The sequence below is a fragment of the Cyrtonyx montezumae genome, unplaced genomic scaffold (assembly GCF_038088225.1).
Source record: "Cyrtonyx montezumae isolate F1298 unplaced genomic scaffold, pur_monq_1.0 scaffold_4, whole genome shotgun sequence".
Taxonomy (NCBI): domain Eukaryota; kingdom Metazoa; phylum Chordata; class Aves; order Galliformes; family Odontophoridae; genus Cyrtonyx; species Cyrtonyx montezumae.
In genome coordinates, this window is record NW_027072045.1 from 5,966,338 (window position 1) to 5,978,657 (window position 12,320).

At 37.5% G+C, this 12,320-nt stretch overlaps 1 protein-coding gene across 1 annotated transcript in view; it reads left to right on the forward strand.

Annotated features, from left to right (window-relative positions):
- PDZD8 (PDZ domain containing 8) overlaps positions 1 to 8,606 on the forward strand; it is a 47,998-nt gene extending 39,392 nt beyond the window's left edge. The window contains exons 4-5 of the mRNA XM_065746837.1: positions 5,400 to 5,562; positions 6,083 to 8,606. Coding sequence (XP_065602909.1) covers positions 5,400 to 5,562; positions 6,083 to 8,280 — 2,361 coding nt within the window. The 3' untranslated portion in view covers positions 8,281 to 8,606. The remainder of the gene's footprint in view (positions 1 to 5,399; positions 5,563 to 6,082) is intronic.
- The last annotated feature ends 3,714 nt before the right edge of the window (positions 8,607 to 12,320 follow it).

The following is a 12,320-nucleotide window of genomic DNA, read 5'->3' on the forward strand; positions in this document are numbered from 1 at the left end:
CTCTTTGTATTTCCCGAGATTTGTTTGGTCAGAGTTGCCTGTTCATTAATCAGTTAGTCATTAATTGTGGCCAGAAATTGATATCTGTTTTCTGTGACTGATTCTTTTTAGCAGCTGAAATAGAATTCTGTATTATAAGGATATTTGAAACGGTCAAGAGGAGAGAGAAGAAAACAGTACAAATTGTAGATACAGTGTCAGTGTGATTGAATGTAGGACCATGCTGCTCTACAGGACTGTGATATCAATATACCTGAATAATTCAGACCAGTGACAGCTTACCCTGTCCTAAATCTAAATACAGCATTCCCTCTAAGTGGAGGGAAGAAATGGAGAAGTAGAGTACAGGTCATGCATAGGATGGGCTGACTGCTGGATCAGGGGTCACAACTTAGAACAGAAATGAGCAAGAGAACCGTTTGAAATGTCTGTGTAGTTCATGTGCACCGCTTAATTTTTGTTCTGGATTTTATATTTTTTTTTGTATATTAGAAAGCATTACTACCCAGAGAATCACTTGGAAGTTCCAGACTAAATGACAAGTTTCTGAATTTTTTATGAATTTCCATGCAACCTTGTGTATCAGTACCTTTATAGGCACATAAGACATTATAGTAGTGAATCTAGGTTATAATTGTTGTTGATCAATACATACTGTATCAACTGCTGAGCTATTTAAGCATTCCTGGAACAAGGCTAACTCTCACATGCTCAGCAAGCTTTATCCTCTTTCTGTTGTTTAGAGTTGTCTCTATGCCTGGGAATCTAAAGAGTCTGTCATCATGGATTCCTTGGTCAATATCTACATCAGACAATTAGTGCTTAGATTGCAAGCCTTTCAGAACTTTGCCTTATTTTTGTTTTCTGAGGAATATTTCATGAGTTCTGTGATCCCTGCTTTTTTTCACTGTCTGATCTAGTCCATATAAGTAAGCTAGCAATCAACTTACCATGTAGGTCATATAACAACAGATTTCAGTAATAGGGTTGATAAAGCAGGAATGTCAAAGTTCATATTTGACAGATTATACACCGAAAGCATTTTTAAAACTACAAGTCTTCTGAATAGAAGCAACTGCTTCCCAGTTTTGTTCTTTAATGTTACTATTTTTTTTACATGAAATATTCCTTCCTTGCCTCTCAGCGTGCAGGGGTTACTGTAATACTTTATAGGCATATTTGTGAACATTTTAATTCTACTTTTTCTCACAAATACATTAGACCATCCTTCCAAGAACATACAAGATCCTTTGTAGTAACTCTCATGAGTTGGAAAAAAATTAAGCTTTTATCTGCAATCCAGCATAGAAAGTGATGTTTCATTTACGTATGCAGCATGTTATATACCACTGATAATGGGCAAGAAGTATTTGTAGAACTGTTCATCTTCAGTTGATGTAAATCACTAAGGTAAGACTTACGGTATTTTGTATAAATTGTATTTTCTGTTTTGTAAATAGTTTGTGTCTATAAGTTTTGTGTAAATTGTGTAAATATCTGAATTCATATTCTGTTGCTGTGAAGTTCAGTATTGGTATGTTCAAAGATGATTTTCATGAACATCCCTTAGGCTCTCAAAATGAGGAGATTGAGGTAGGGTAAAACTGAGACACAAAGCAATTTGCTGCTGCATTGTTTCCAGAGCACGCTTCCTCTACAGAACAGAAAGTATTGGAGGAGTTATGCTCTAGTGCTCTATGGCTCATGTGCTTAAGCATATAAATGAACTGAAGCCTTTAGTGTGAAATCAATGCTTATACACTTTGTTCTCTAAAAGTCAGGTATCCACAGCTGCACATCAAACTGTTCTATTAATTTTAAAGCGAGTGGAAATCTTGTCCTCTCTTCATTTTTTGTACTTTAATAAAACACTGAGGATATTATTTACTCTTTGGCTTTGCAATAGTCATTCCTGTTCTGCAGCGTCTTAATTTTATCATAAAGAGTCTGGGGAATGTTTACTTTTAATTAAAATACCCATATTTATGACATATTGGAAGTGTTATAACTAAATTATAAATTGTTTTGCTTGTCTTTCACTAACCAGCATGTCATTTTATCTACAATCTTACACCTTGTTGAAGCAACTGCAGTAGGAGGTTTTCAGGAACTATAAAACGGAGCTATTAAATCAAAGTAAATTGGATTCAATGTTTAATTCAAGCTAATTGTTTAAAATTTGTTTCTCCAAAACGTTAATTTTTCTCCCTTGGTACAAGTTTCCTTTATAATAATTGTCCTTTCATTGTCAGCAATTCTATAATACCTGCTCTGTCGTTTACCTGACTTTTTAGCTTCTGATGTTTCAGTTTCCAGTAGATCTTGGATTCTTCATGCTTCTTACGTTTTAGTTGGGGTGTAGCATAGCCATGCTGGGCGTACAAAGATGCTGCTGGGGTTTTTGTGAGTTTAATTGCTGGTCCAGAGAGTGCTCCGAAAAGCTTGAAGCAGCACTGAGCTGTGCTTGCAGATAGCTGGAGGTGTGAGGGGTGCTGGCATTTGGTGAAACTTGGAATTTTCAGAAAGGGGGGGGGGAGAAAAATGAATCAAGAGAACTGTTCATCTGGTTTGGGTCAATACATAAAACCGGTTTACTCTGTGAAAAAGTTTGTGACTGTGCCAAAGTTCATCTCAACATTTTATTAACTTGGCCTGCTATGTTCAAAGGCCTTTTCCATCCAAAACCAGATTTTCCCTCAGATACCATTAGGATATTGCGTGTCTCCTCACCACAAGTGGTTCATGCACATTATAATAAGCAGTTGGTGTTCCTTCATGGAAGCCAAATGAGCTGAGATACCTAAGTGTCTTTGGGTCCCGGCTGTCCCTGGCTGCTTTTATGTGGTCTGGCTTGTGGGAAGAGGGAAGAGTGAAATGCTGGGAATCACCTCTGAGGTTTCTCCTCTCTTAAAGCAGAGCATTTGCATTGCTATGTCAGATCACTGTTGAGAGCTGCTCAAAGAAGTCCTTGAACTCAAAGGAAGCTTAAGAGGATAAGGATCTATATTGATGAACTCTGTAGGAAGGAGGTGTTGGTAACTTTTTTTTGCTTTTACCATCTAAATATGCCCTTTTCTCCCAAATTTTGCTCATCTTGAGGTCTGCCATGATTTGCAAGTAGCAGCAGTTGTTAGAGGTCCTAGCTACCTTTTCAGTTGCAAGACTCTGTTTTTCCCTTGTGATGCTGTTTATTGAAGAGAACTTATTTCTTTCTGATTTTCTGAAGAGCAGGCATTTTGAAAGGCCATCGCTTCTCTGAGCTGCTCTTCGAAAGGATGAGAAAATGTAAAGGTAGATTTTGATGAGGCAGCTCTTATGAAAATATTATGGTGGCCATCAAGCAAACTTAAATCAGTGTTTGTTTTTTAGAGATAGCCTAATGCAGGCTTCTTATGACTTAAAATTGTTGTGTTTTATTTAAATAGTCCAGTTCTGGGGGTAAAGATCCAAGCCTTTGTAAGACTTAGATGTTACATAGTTTCTTCCTGTATATCATCAAAACAGATATGTCCATAAAGGATCCTGACTGCATTACTGAATAACTTAATGTTAAGAGCAGAATTATCGTGTGTTGTTTTTTTTCTCCACCAGTCTGTCCAGAGATAAATTTATTTCCTGCACTTCACTGGACTAATGAAAAGTTGTGCAAAAAATGTGTACAGTTTTGCTTTTTGTTCTTGCTTCAGTGCTCCTGAAGTGAAGGAAGTTCCCTTTCTTATTTTCGTGATCACAGCTTTGTTATCTATTCAGACACAAAGAGCTGGAAGTTTTTTCCAATCCATACATAGGGCAGGACTTTCAAAGGAGTTGTTACAGTAAAAGTGAGAGTTATATCCTTCAGAGTCTGTAGCAAATCCCAGAAGCAATGGCCTCCTCATCTGGTGGAAATATGCAGAGGTGCACTACGCAGAGAATATTGACTGTTGAAGGAATTTTTGTTGCAGATTTGTTTGCTACTATTGTTCTTGGCAGTTGAAATATTCAACCTGTTCCTGCATTAATTGTAACCAAAGACTGATATTTTTTTAATTTAAGAAGTTTCTCTTCCCCAAATTGTAATTTTTTATTCTTCTGTGCTTTGTAGCAATGTTTGAGTTAGTATATTGCATATCAGTTTCTTTTGAATGGGAATAACCTGACAAAAAAAACAACAACCAACAAATAAAAAATGCCAATTGCTTCTATTAAGGATTTTTGTGTTATAGAAGTCTGGGGAATGCAATTAAGCTTGTGTTAGATCTTTTATTCGTGCATAGGTTACTGGCACTTGCAGCAAGTTAACAAAGTTTGAGAGAGAAAGCATCTCTAGTGAGAGTGGAAAATATAGAAATTAGTTGACAAAACTTGGAGTTTAAAGCAAACCTGCATTAACTTTGTTAATATTGTGCACACTGTTAATCTGGTAGCAATTCCACCTCTGTAACAATTAACAAAGGTAGAAGTGTTTTTATATGGTTATGGCCAAGGAATGAGAGCTATGTAGCCAAGGAGAGTTGTGTACCCAAACATAGGCAATTCGTTTCATCTGTGAAATGTCACTGAACAAAACTAAGCGAGCAAACACATCCTTGAAAGAGACAGATCAACTTCCAGACAGTGTAAACATAGACAATTGAATAGCAACAAGTAAATGCAGAAGGATGGAGAAAACTGTCTACCTGAATTCAGTATATTGAAACCAAGTAGAAATATTCCTGCTTTCTACAAACAGTATCTGTCCCTGAGCTTCAGAATAAAATTGTTAAATAAAAAAAAAAAAAGCAGACTTCAGCAGAATGATTGAGTAGGCAGTCATTTGAAAGAGTCCAAAGGATATATCCTTTAGAGGAAGAAAAATGTATTTCATACAGCCAGTTTTTAAAGAATAAAGAAAAAGATTGCAAAAAATCTCAGTTTATATCGAAATATATAAACAATTGGTCACAATCTTGATATATTCTTCAATAAAGATCTTGTAACTTGGACATCTGTGTGTGAAATGGACAAGGTGGAACTCTACTACTGAGACTGTGTCTCAGACATTATTTTAAGTTTTATTTGAGATTGCAATTGAAATTTATCTTGTGTTTACTGTGTCAAGGAAGATAAATGAGGAAATTGTTCTTGGTCTTTCACGAAGCTTCGTAGACAAAGAAGTGTTTTATTTTTTCTTAGGTTTGTGTTACATAAGTTTTAGTAACACACGATCATAATATCTTTCTCACTCCAGATACTGCTTGTGTAGACTGCTGGAGAAATACTGATAGTAATGAGTTTTATAACATAATTGTAGTGTATACAAAGTGATAGTTATCACAACATCAGTTGTATGATTTCAGTTCAGCAAGCTCATTAGTGCCAAAGAGTCCTTACAGTCCACACCATCACCATTCTCTGACTTTTAACTTTCTTCTCTTTAGGCAGAGCTAGTGAAAGGGAATCTGCAAAGCGTTGGCCTCACGCTCCGCCTTGTGCAGTCCAAGGAAGATGATGCCGGGCATGTTGTTATCGAAACAGTTACGCCAAACTCACCTGCAGCAGCTGCTGACCTGCAGAGGGGTGACAGACTTCTAGCTATTGGCAGTGAGTAATATGTCAGCTTTCAAAATAAGCATTGTTTTGCAAACAGGAAAGGCATTTCTGCTTAGATTTCAATTAGACTGCTGTTCTCAACAATTACATGTGCCAAGTCACTTAATAAATACAAACACTTATTTATTGCACTTCAGGTTGTTCACTTGATTGTTTCTCTTGCATATTTATTTACGGTTTGCTGGGTAGAAGCCAACATAAAGGTGAATAAACATTTAATTGTAAATATGTTTTAACTACTCGAAAAGTTGTTAACTATCGAAAACTGAACTGTGCATGTTATTATTATTTCCAAGTCCTGAAATGATGTATTACTATGCATAAAATTAGAGGGATCCAACTGTTACATTTCAGTTTAGCTCTCCTGTCATAATTGCTTTACTTCCTCTTAGTGATAATCCTATCAATCACTGTTAAGGCTCTAGAAGTATATGTAGACATTTTTGGACTTTTGCTTTTTTTAGATTATCATTATATTTTTCGAGTTTAACATTTTTATCTTTCTTTATAGGTGTTAAAATCACATCAACTGTCCAAGTGTTGAAGCTTATTAGGCAAGCTGGGGACAAAGTCTTAGTTTTTTATGAAAGGCCTGTTGGGTATAATCAGCATGGTTCAGCACTACAGGATGGATTTGGACAATTGGAAGACTCTGCTTTCTTGGCGCAGCAAGAAGATGACCAAGTTAGTGTATCAGCTGATGTTGACAGCAGAGATTTTGATTCAGAATTTGAGGACTTAGCGTGTGAATCACCTGATCAAAAAGATGATATGCCAACAACTCCAAGTCCCAAACGTTCAGTAGTAATACTTGCTGCTAAACCACTTGGAACCATATCTCCAATTCTGAATCGAAAACTGCATTTAGGAAATTATCAGACAACATCAAAAACGCAACAAAAAGATGGAGCCAAACTGTCAGCACCAAAAACCTCTGAGAGTTTAGATGCATCGCAGCAGTTGGGTAAGCACTCACAAGGTTCTGGTGCTAAGCCTCCTGTACCACCTAGACCACAAATCAGGCCTACTTTGCCTACTAATGAAACTCAAAATTTGTTGGAAGCTGGAGGTGCATCATCTGAAAAAACAGAGAGGCAACCTCCTTCTTCAGGTAATGGAGATAAATGTACAGAGAAAGTAGTAAAGAATAGTGATCAAATAGAAGACCCAACATTATCAAAAGTAGCAACAGTACCAAAACAAGATGCATTAAAAGATGGAATTTCAGAAAATGCACGTGGTCACAAAGATGGTGGAGATGATCATCGAACTTGGGAATCACCAGAAATTCCATATCGAGCCCGACAAGGTCGATGGCCAAAGACAAGAACATCCTCCTGTCTATTTGAAGTAGAAGGATCCCACAAGTACCTTAATGTTGCACTGTGGTGCAGAGACCCTTTCAAAGCAGGTGGTTTTATCTGCTTAGGATATGCAAGCATAAAACTTGAAGAAATTGCTTTAGACTGTATAGCTACATCATCAATGGAATATGTTAGAACATTTAGACTGAGTGCTCCTACACCTAAAGCAGCTGTCACTAGGACAGCATTGCGGAATTTGACAACCCATAAGGGATTCAATGAAAAGTTCTGTTATGGTGATATAGCTTTACACTTTAAATATTTTAAAGAAGGTGAAGTAGATGATTCAAATTTTCTGCTGGAGAAAGAAAAGGAATGCCATTTGGAAGAGGAAGTTAATGTACTTCAGAAAGAGGATCCTTACTTGGGACAAATTGTTCTTACTGAGAACAAGCATAACTTTCAAGATACTCAGTTTCAGAATCCTACTTGGTGTGATTACTGCAAAAAGAAGGTATGGACTAAAGCAGCTTCACAGTGTATGCTCTGTGCTTACGTTTGCCATAAAAAATGTCAAGAAAAATGTCTAGCTGAGACACCTTTCTGTGTTGGAGCTGAAAAGCGACATGATCGAACTGCAGGAGGTTGTAGAACAGAAGGACAGGAAACTTCTCAAGCTGCATCTGCTCGTGTTGATTCAGAGTCCAAATCTGTTAACAGGACTGCAGGTTTGACCAGGCATATCATCAATACAAGCACTCGTTTGTTAAACCTCCGTCAAGTCCCCAAAGCTCGCCTTTCTGAGCAGGGAACAGAGATTGTAGAGCCTTCACCAAAGCACACACCAAACACTTCTGACAATGAAAGTAGCGATACTGAAATTAGTGGTCCAAGTAGTCCTTCAAAGCGTGCGTCAGGTAGTGGGATTAAGCTGGTCAGAAAGGAGGGTGGTCTAGATGACAGTGTGTTCATTGCAGTTAAAGAAATCGGGCGTGATCTCTACAGAAGTCTACCCACAGAGGAACGTTTTCAGAAGTTAGAGTTTATGTTGGATAAGTTGCAGAACGAAATAGACCAGGAGCTGGAAAATAACAACTCACTTGTTAAAGAAGAAAAAGAGACGACCGAGGCAAGGAAAAAAGCATTGATTTCTGCTGCGCTGGCTAAATCAGGTGAAAGACTGCAAGCCCTTACACTGCTGATGATCCACTACAGAGCAGGCATCGAGGATATTGAGTCTTTGGAGAGCATGTCCTCAGACCGGCAGTCTAAAAGAGTGACTAAAGATTCAGAGGAAGCCAGTATAGCAGAAGAAGTGGATAATGAAGATATCGGTCTGACAGAGGCTCCGACATTCAACATAATATCAGATGAGCCAGTTGATCCACCTCAATCAGTAGACTGATGTTCACACATTCAGCCTTTGAAGGACTGGACTTGAATGCTTTGCACTTAATTACATACAGATTGAATTAAAACGCTGGTACAACACACCTGCTTCTCCAGTTATTTGCCTATGTAAGAGTACAGCTGATAATGGTTCTTCTCCAGCTGCAGCACCGTTGTTTTATTAAAGTAGCTGGTTAAAACTACATTTTCGGGTTTATATTGGAAATTTATTTTTAATAACTTATTTTCATTTTTTTCTAATTTTGTAACCTTACCATTTCATATTAATGTGTGGTGTCCCTATTATATTACTTGTCTTCCCTTCCCAACCCTCCCACTCCCTCCCCCCCCCCCCCCCATTTTTGTTTTGTTTTTTGAGCTAATGATTTCAACAAGAAACTATCAGGATTTTTTGAAATGTTTAGTTTCTATTTTTCTGTTGTATGAGGAAAAGAAAAGCTTGTTGCATGCCTGAGCTGATGACTGACACAGAAATCACTGAGGGACCAGGCTTTAAAATTCTTATTGTGGTTATTTTATGTCTCCTAGGCAGTTGTGTATTTCTTGCCAAACATATCATGAAAACAAACAAAGCATCTTTATTTTCTTGCCTGTTATTAATACTTGTTAGAGTGATTGAGTCAGGTCACTTATTTTCCATACTTTTCTTAAATACATGAACTTGACATATTTTTTTAATATCATTCATAGCAATGCTATGCAAGAAAATGCCTCCCTGAAACTTTTGGACATTTTATCCTTATTTAATAATGTTAAAGGACATACCACTATCTCATAATAATCAAACTGGGAGTCTTTTTGAGATAAGAGTCTGGTTGCCTTCTGGAACAAAGTTGTCTTCAAGTGTTGGTATATATCTGCAAAGCTGATAAAGGAAAATAGTTATTTGCAAGAGCTGGAGGTTTCACTGCAGTCCATGAAAGTGTAATTGACAGTTTAATTTCAGAAGTCCTAATAAGTTGCTATTTTAATATTTATCATTTCAGAAAGCCTAAGGTACAGAGCAGTGGTGACAAAATACCTGAACCTTGTCTTTTGATCTATTGTACAGTGGTAAATTGCATTCAGCTTCTCAGACAGAAGAAGCAGTCTGAGCAGAAGGATCACCTTTTTTCAGAAAAATGTCGTATAGTGTATATAACATGTTTTAGATAAGGCAAAATAAGTGAGTCCAGTAGAGAAGAAGAATTTAGGCCAGCAGCTTTTGAAAAGATCTATCTGGTCTTGTGCTACGTGTAAATTGTGGATCTTAGCATCACCTGGCTGAGGCCGTTGTTTTTATTTATTTCCTGTAAACATGACTTAAGCATCATCTTCTGTGTATAGAAATGCCATATAAAATATCATCTTTATTTTAGGTACTGCGTTAGGTACCGGTGTTGTTATCACTGGTATCACTGTAGTAGAAAAATGCCTTTGTGGAAGTGGAGTTGATTCTAAGATGGTAAAAGAAATAACTTTCGGGCAGTGTACAATGTAGCTCTCCACTTAATTTTCTTCTCAGTTTATTTTGTGATGGGCAAAACGAGGAAGCAGTGATATTTCAAGATGGAAAAGTGTACTTGTACTCCTAAACAAAACAATTAACTTCCACTCATGCAACTACTTGCACTTTCTTTGTGAGTTCTGGGCGGTTGATAATTATTTAGTTGATGTATGGAAAACATTATCCATGCTACAGTAGGCATGTGTCACACTTCAGAAATTAAGCTTCAGCAAATAATCGCACAAAATTAGCTTCCCTTATCGACTAAAAGTTGTTTAACCTGTACTTGCTTGAGATGCCTATGAAGACTTTCCCACTCCATTTTCTCAGAGGCTTACCATTGGTGGTGATCTGCATTAAATCTCCATCAGTGTTTGCTCTTATGGACTACTATAGAAGCGTTCAGATATAACCAAGTACTTCACTCAAACCCTGGTGCACATGAAGGAGCTGTGCAAGCAATGCAAATACTGATTTCAAAAACAGTCAAGGTTTCACGTTTACCTGTGTAATGTGGTGTGGGTGAGAAAAGCTGGATATAGTTTTCCTTGTATAGGATCGCTGATGATTGTAAGAGACAAAGTAAATGTCGTGCAATATTTTTAAACATACTGAATGGGAAGAGGGCAAAATAGTTGTATTTTAGTGATGAGGAAAACATGAATTCCTATCTGGCATTAATTGAATTAAATGCTAAATCTTGAGGGGGGAAAAATGTAATACTACATTCCTGATGTAATCCTTGCTTCGTGCTTGATTGTAAATAGCTGAAAATAAAGAATACCACTTAAACGAGAATATCTTGACTTAATGATATCCCATAGGTGGCAGCTACACACGTTTGCAGAAACTGCCTAATATGATTTTGTTGGCTATTATTTTATCATGAGAACAAGCTTTAATAAAATAGTTTTGCTAACTTATCATTTTCTTTGCATTGTCTTAGTATTTTTTTTAAACATTTGTAGTCGCAATAGTTCATCTTCTACAGCCACTACTTGAAAATATCTTTGGGAGAAACACATTTTTGCATTAAATAAAATTGCTGAGTGCTGAATTAATTGGGCTTTTATTCTTTCTTTGTATGTGGATATGCGTTTATTTTTCTTCTGTGCTGCTTAGTAAGAGGCAGGTTTGGAATGATGATTCCAGTTGGTTGTTTGTGTGTAGCTGGAAAACATAAAATGCAAAGGATGTGGTGTTGATTTGTTTTTGTCCTTTGGTTATTGGTGATAATTGTTACTATTGGGGTTGGACTGGGATGGGGGAGAAGGGCTAAGAAAAATTCTTCTGTTTTGTTCCATCCTTTAGGAAACATTAATGTGTAACTAAAGAAATCCTTACTGCTTACTCACTCATTTTTGTCTGATCTATCGTTCCAGTTTTCATTCTAATTCCCCACATTTGAAATAAATAGCTCATGGAAGTTTACCTCTGCAGGGGAGGACAGAGTAATGGGAGGAAAGAATATACAAAATATGGAGAAGCCCAAATTTTTGCAGGACAGAGTGTTTTCTGTTCCATGTTTCTGTGACTGAAGCAGCTCTCAGCAGCGAGTGCTTGATGCCTAGCTGATAACATCCACTTATTCCTCTGCTCCACAGAAAATCCAGGATGCAGGAGGACCATGAGCTGCCTGTTGTTAGGTGACAGAAGCAGAGCACACCTCCCTCGGCAAAACGGTGATCATCCAAACGCTCTGTGAAATAAAAACGTGACCCAAGCATAAACAGTCATCTGTACAACCAGCTGTCTCTTGGTGGCAGTGAAATACTCTGCGTGCTGCAGAACCACGCTCTGTACTCTGTTGCAGTCCGTCTCCAGGACCTGTCAGTTTTAAAGGAAGATTCTCCATCTGTTACCTGTTCACGAGAATGCAGTAGGAAATGTGCCTGTACAAAACTGGTAAGTGGATTTTCAAATCAACAACAGCGTGTGCCACTTATCCTTTCACACTGCTCAGTCCTCTCCCACTGTTCTCTCAGAATATTCATTCCCTCCTGCTTGGTTAAACACTCCTGTGGCATGGTGTACGAGGGTGTATCCTGGCAATGTGAGTTTAGTCCTTACCCATTTCATCCAAGTCCAAGCTCAGGTCAGCAGTCAGGTGACAGGGCAGCTGGTTTGGGCAGATATTGCTGTTTAAACAAGCAGTGTATTTATGACCCAGAGTCATAAACGGGCTGGAAATGAAGAGTGCTTTCCCAGGGCTGGAATTAATTCAGAGCTGTTGGTTTTTGTACTTTACCTGAGATCACAATTCATGGGGTGGAGTGCTAAAGGATGGGGAAGTAACTTTGTCCTTCATTACCATAGATCATGAATGTGTTTTAGATACCTTTATTTTAACGTGGTCTGACTGCATCATTATTGACAAAGCAATAGTTGAAATTTGATCCACTATTTTCATGTTTTCTGACCATTTATATATATACACTTTACAAAACTATATGTAAACATAGTATCTATGCTGCAGTACATAAAACATCTGCAAGTACAGGAAAGAAGGCACATCCATGTTTTAATTATACAAATAAAAAGACACCACA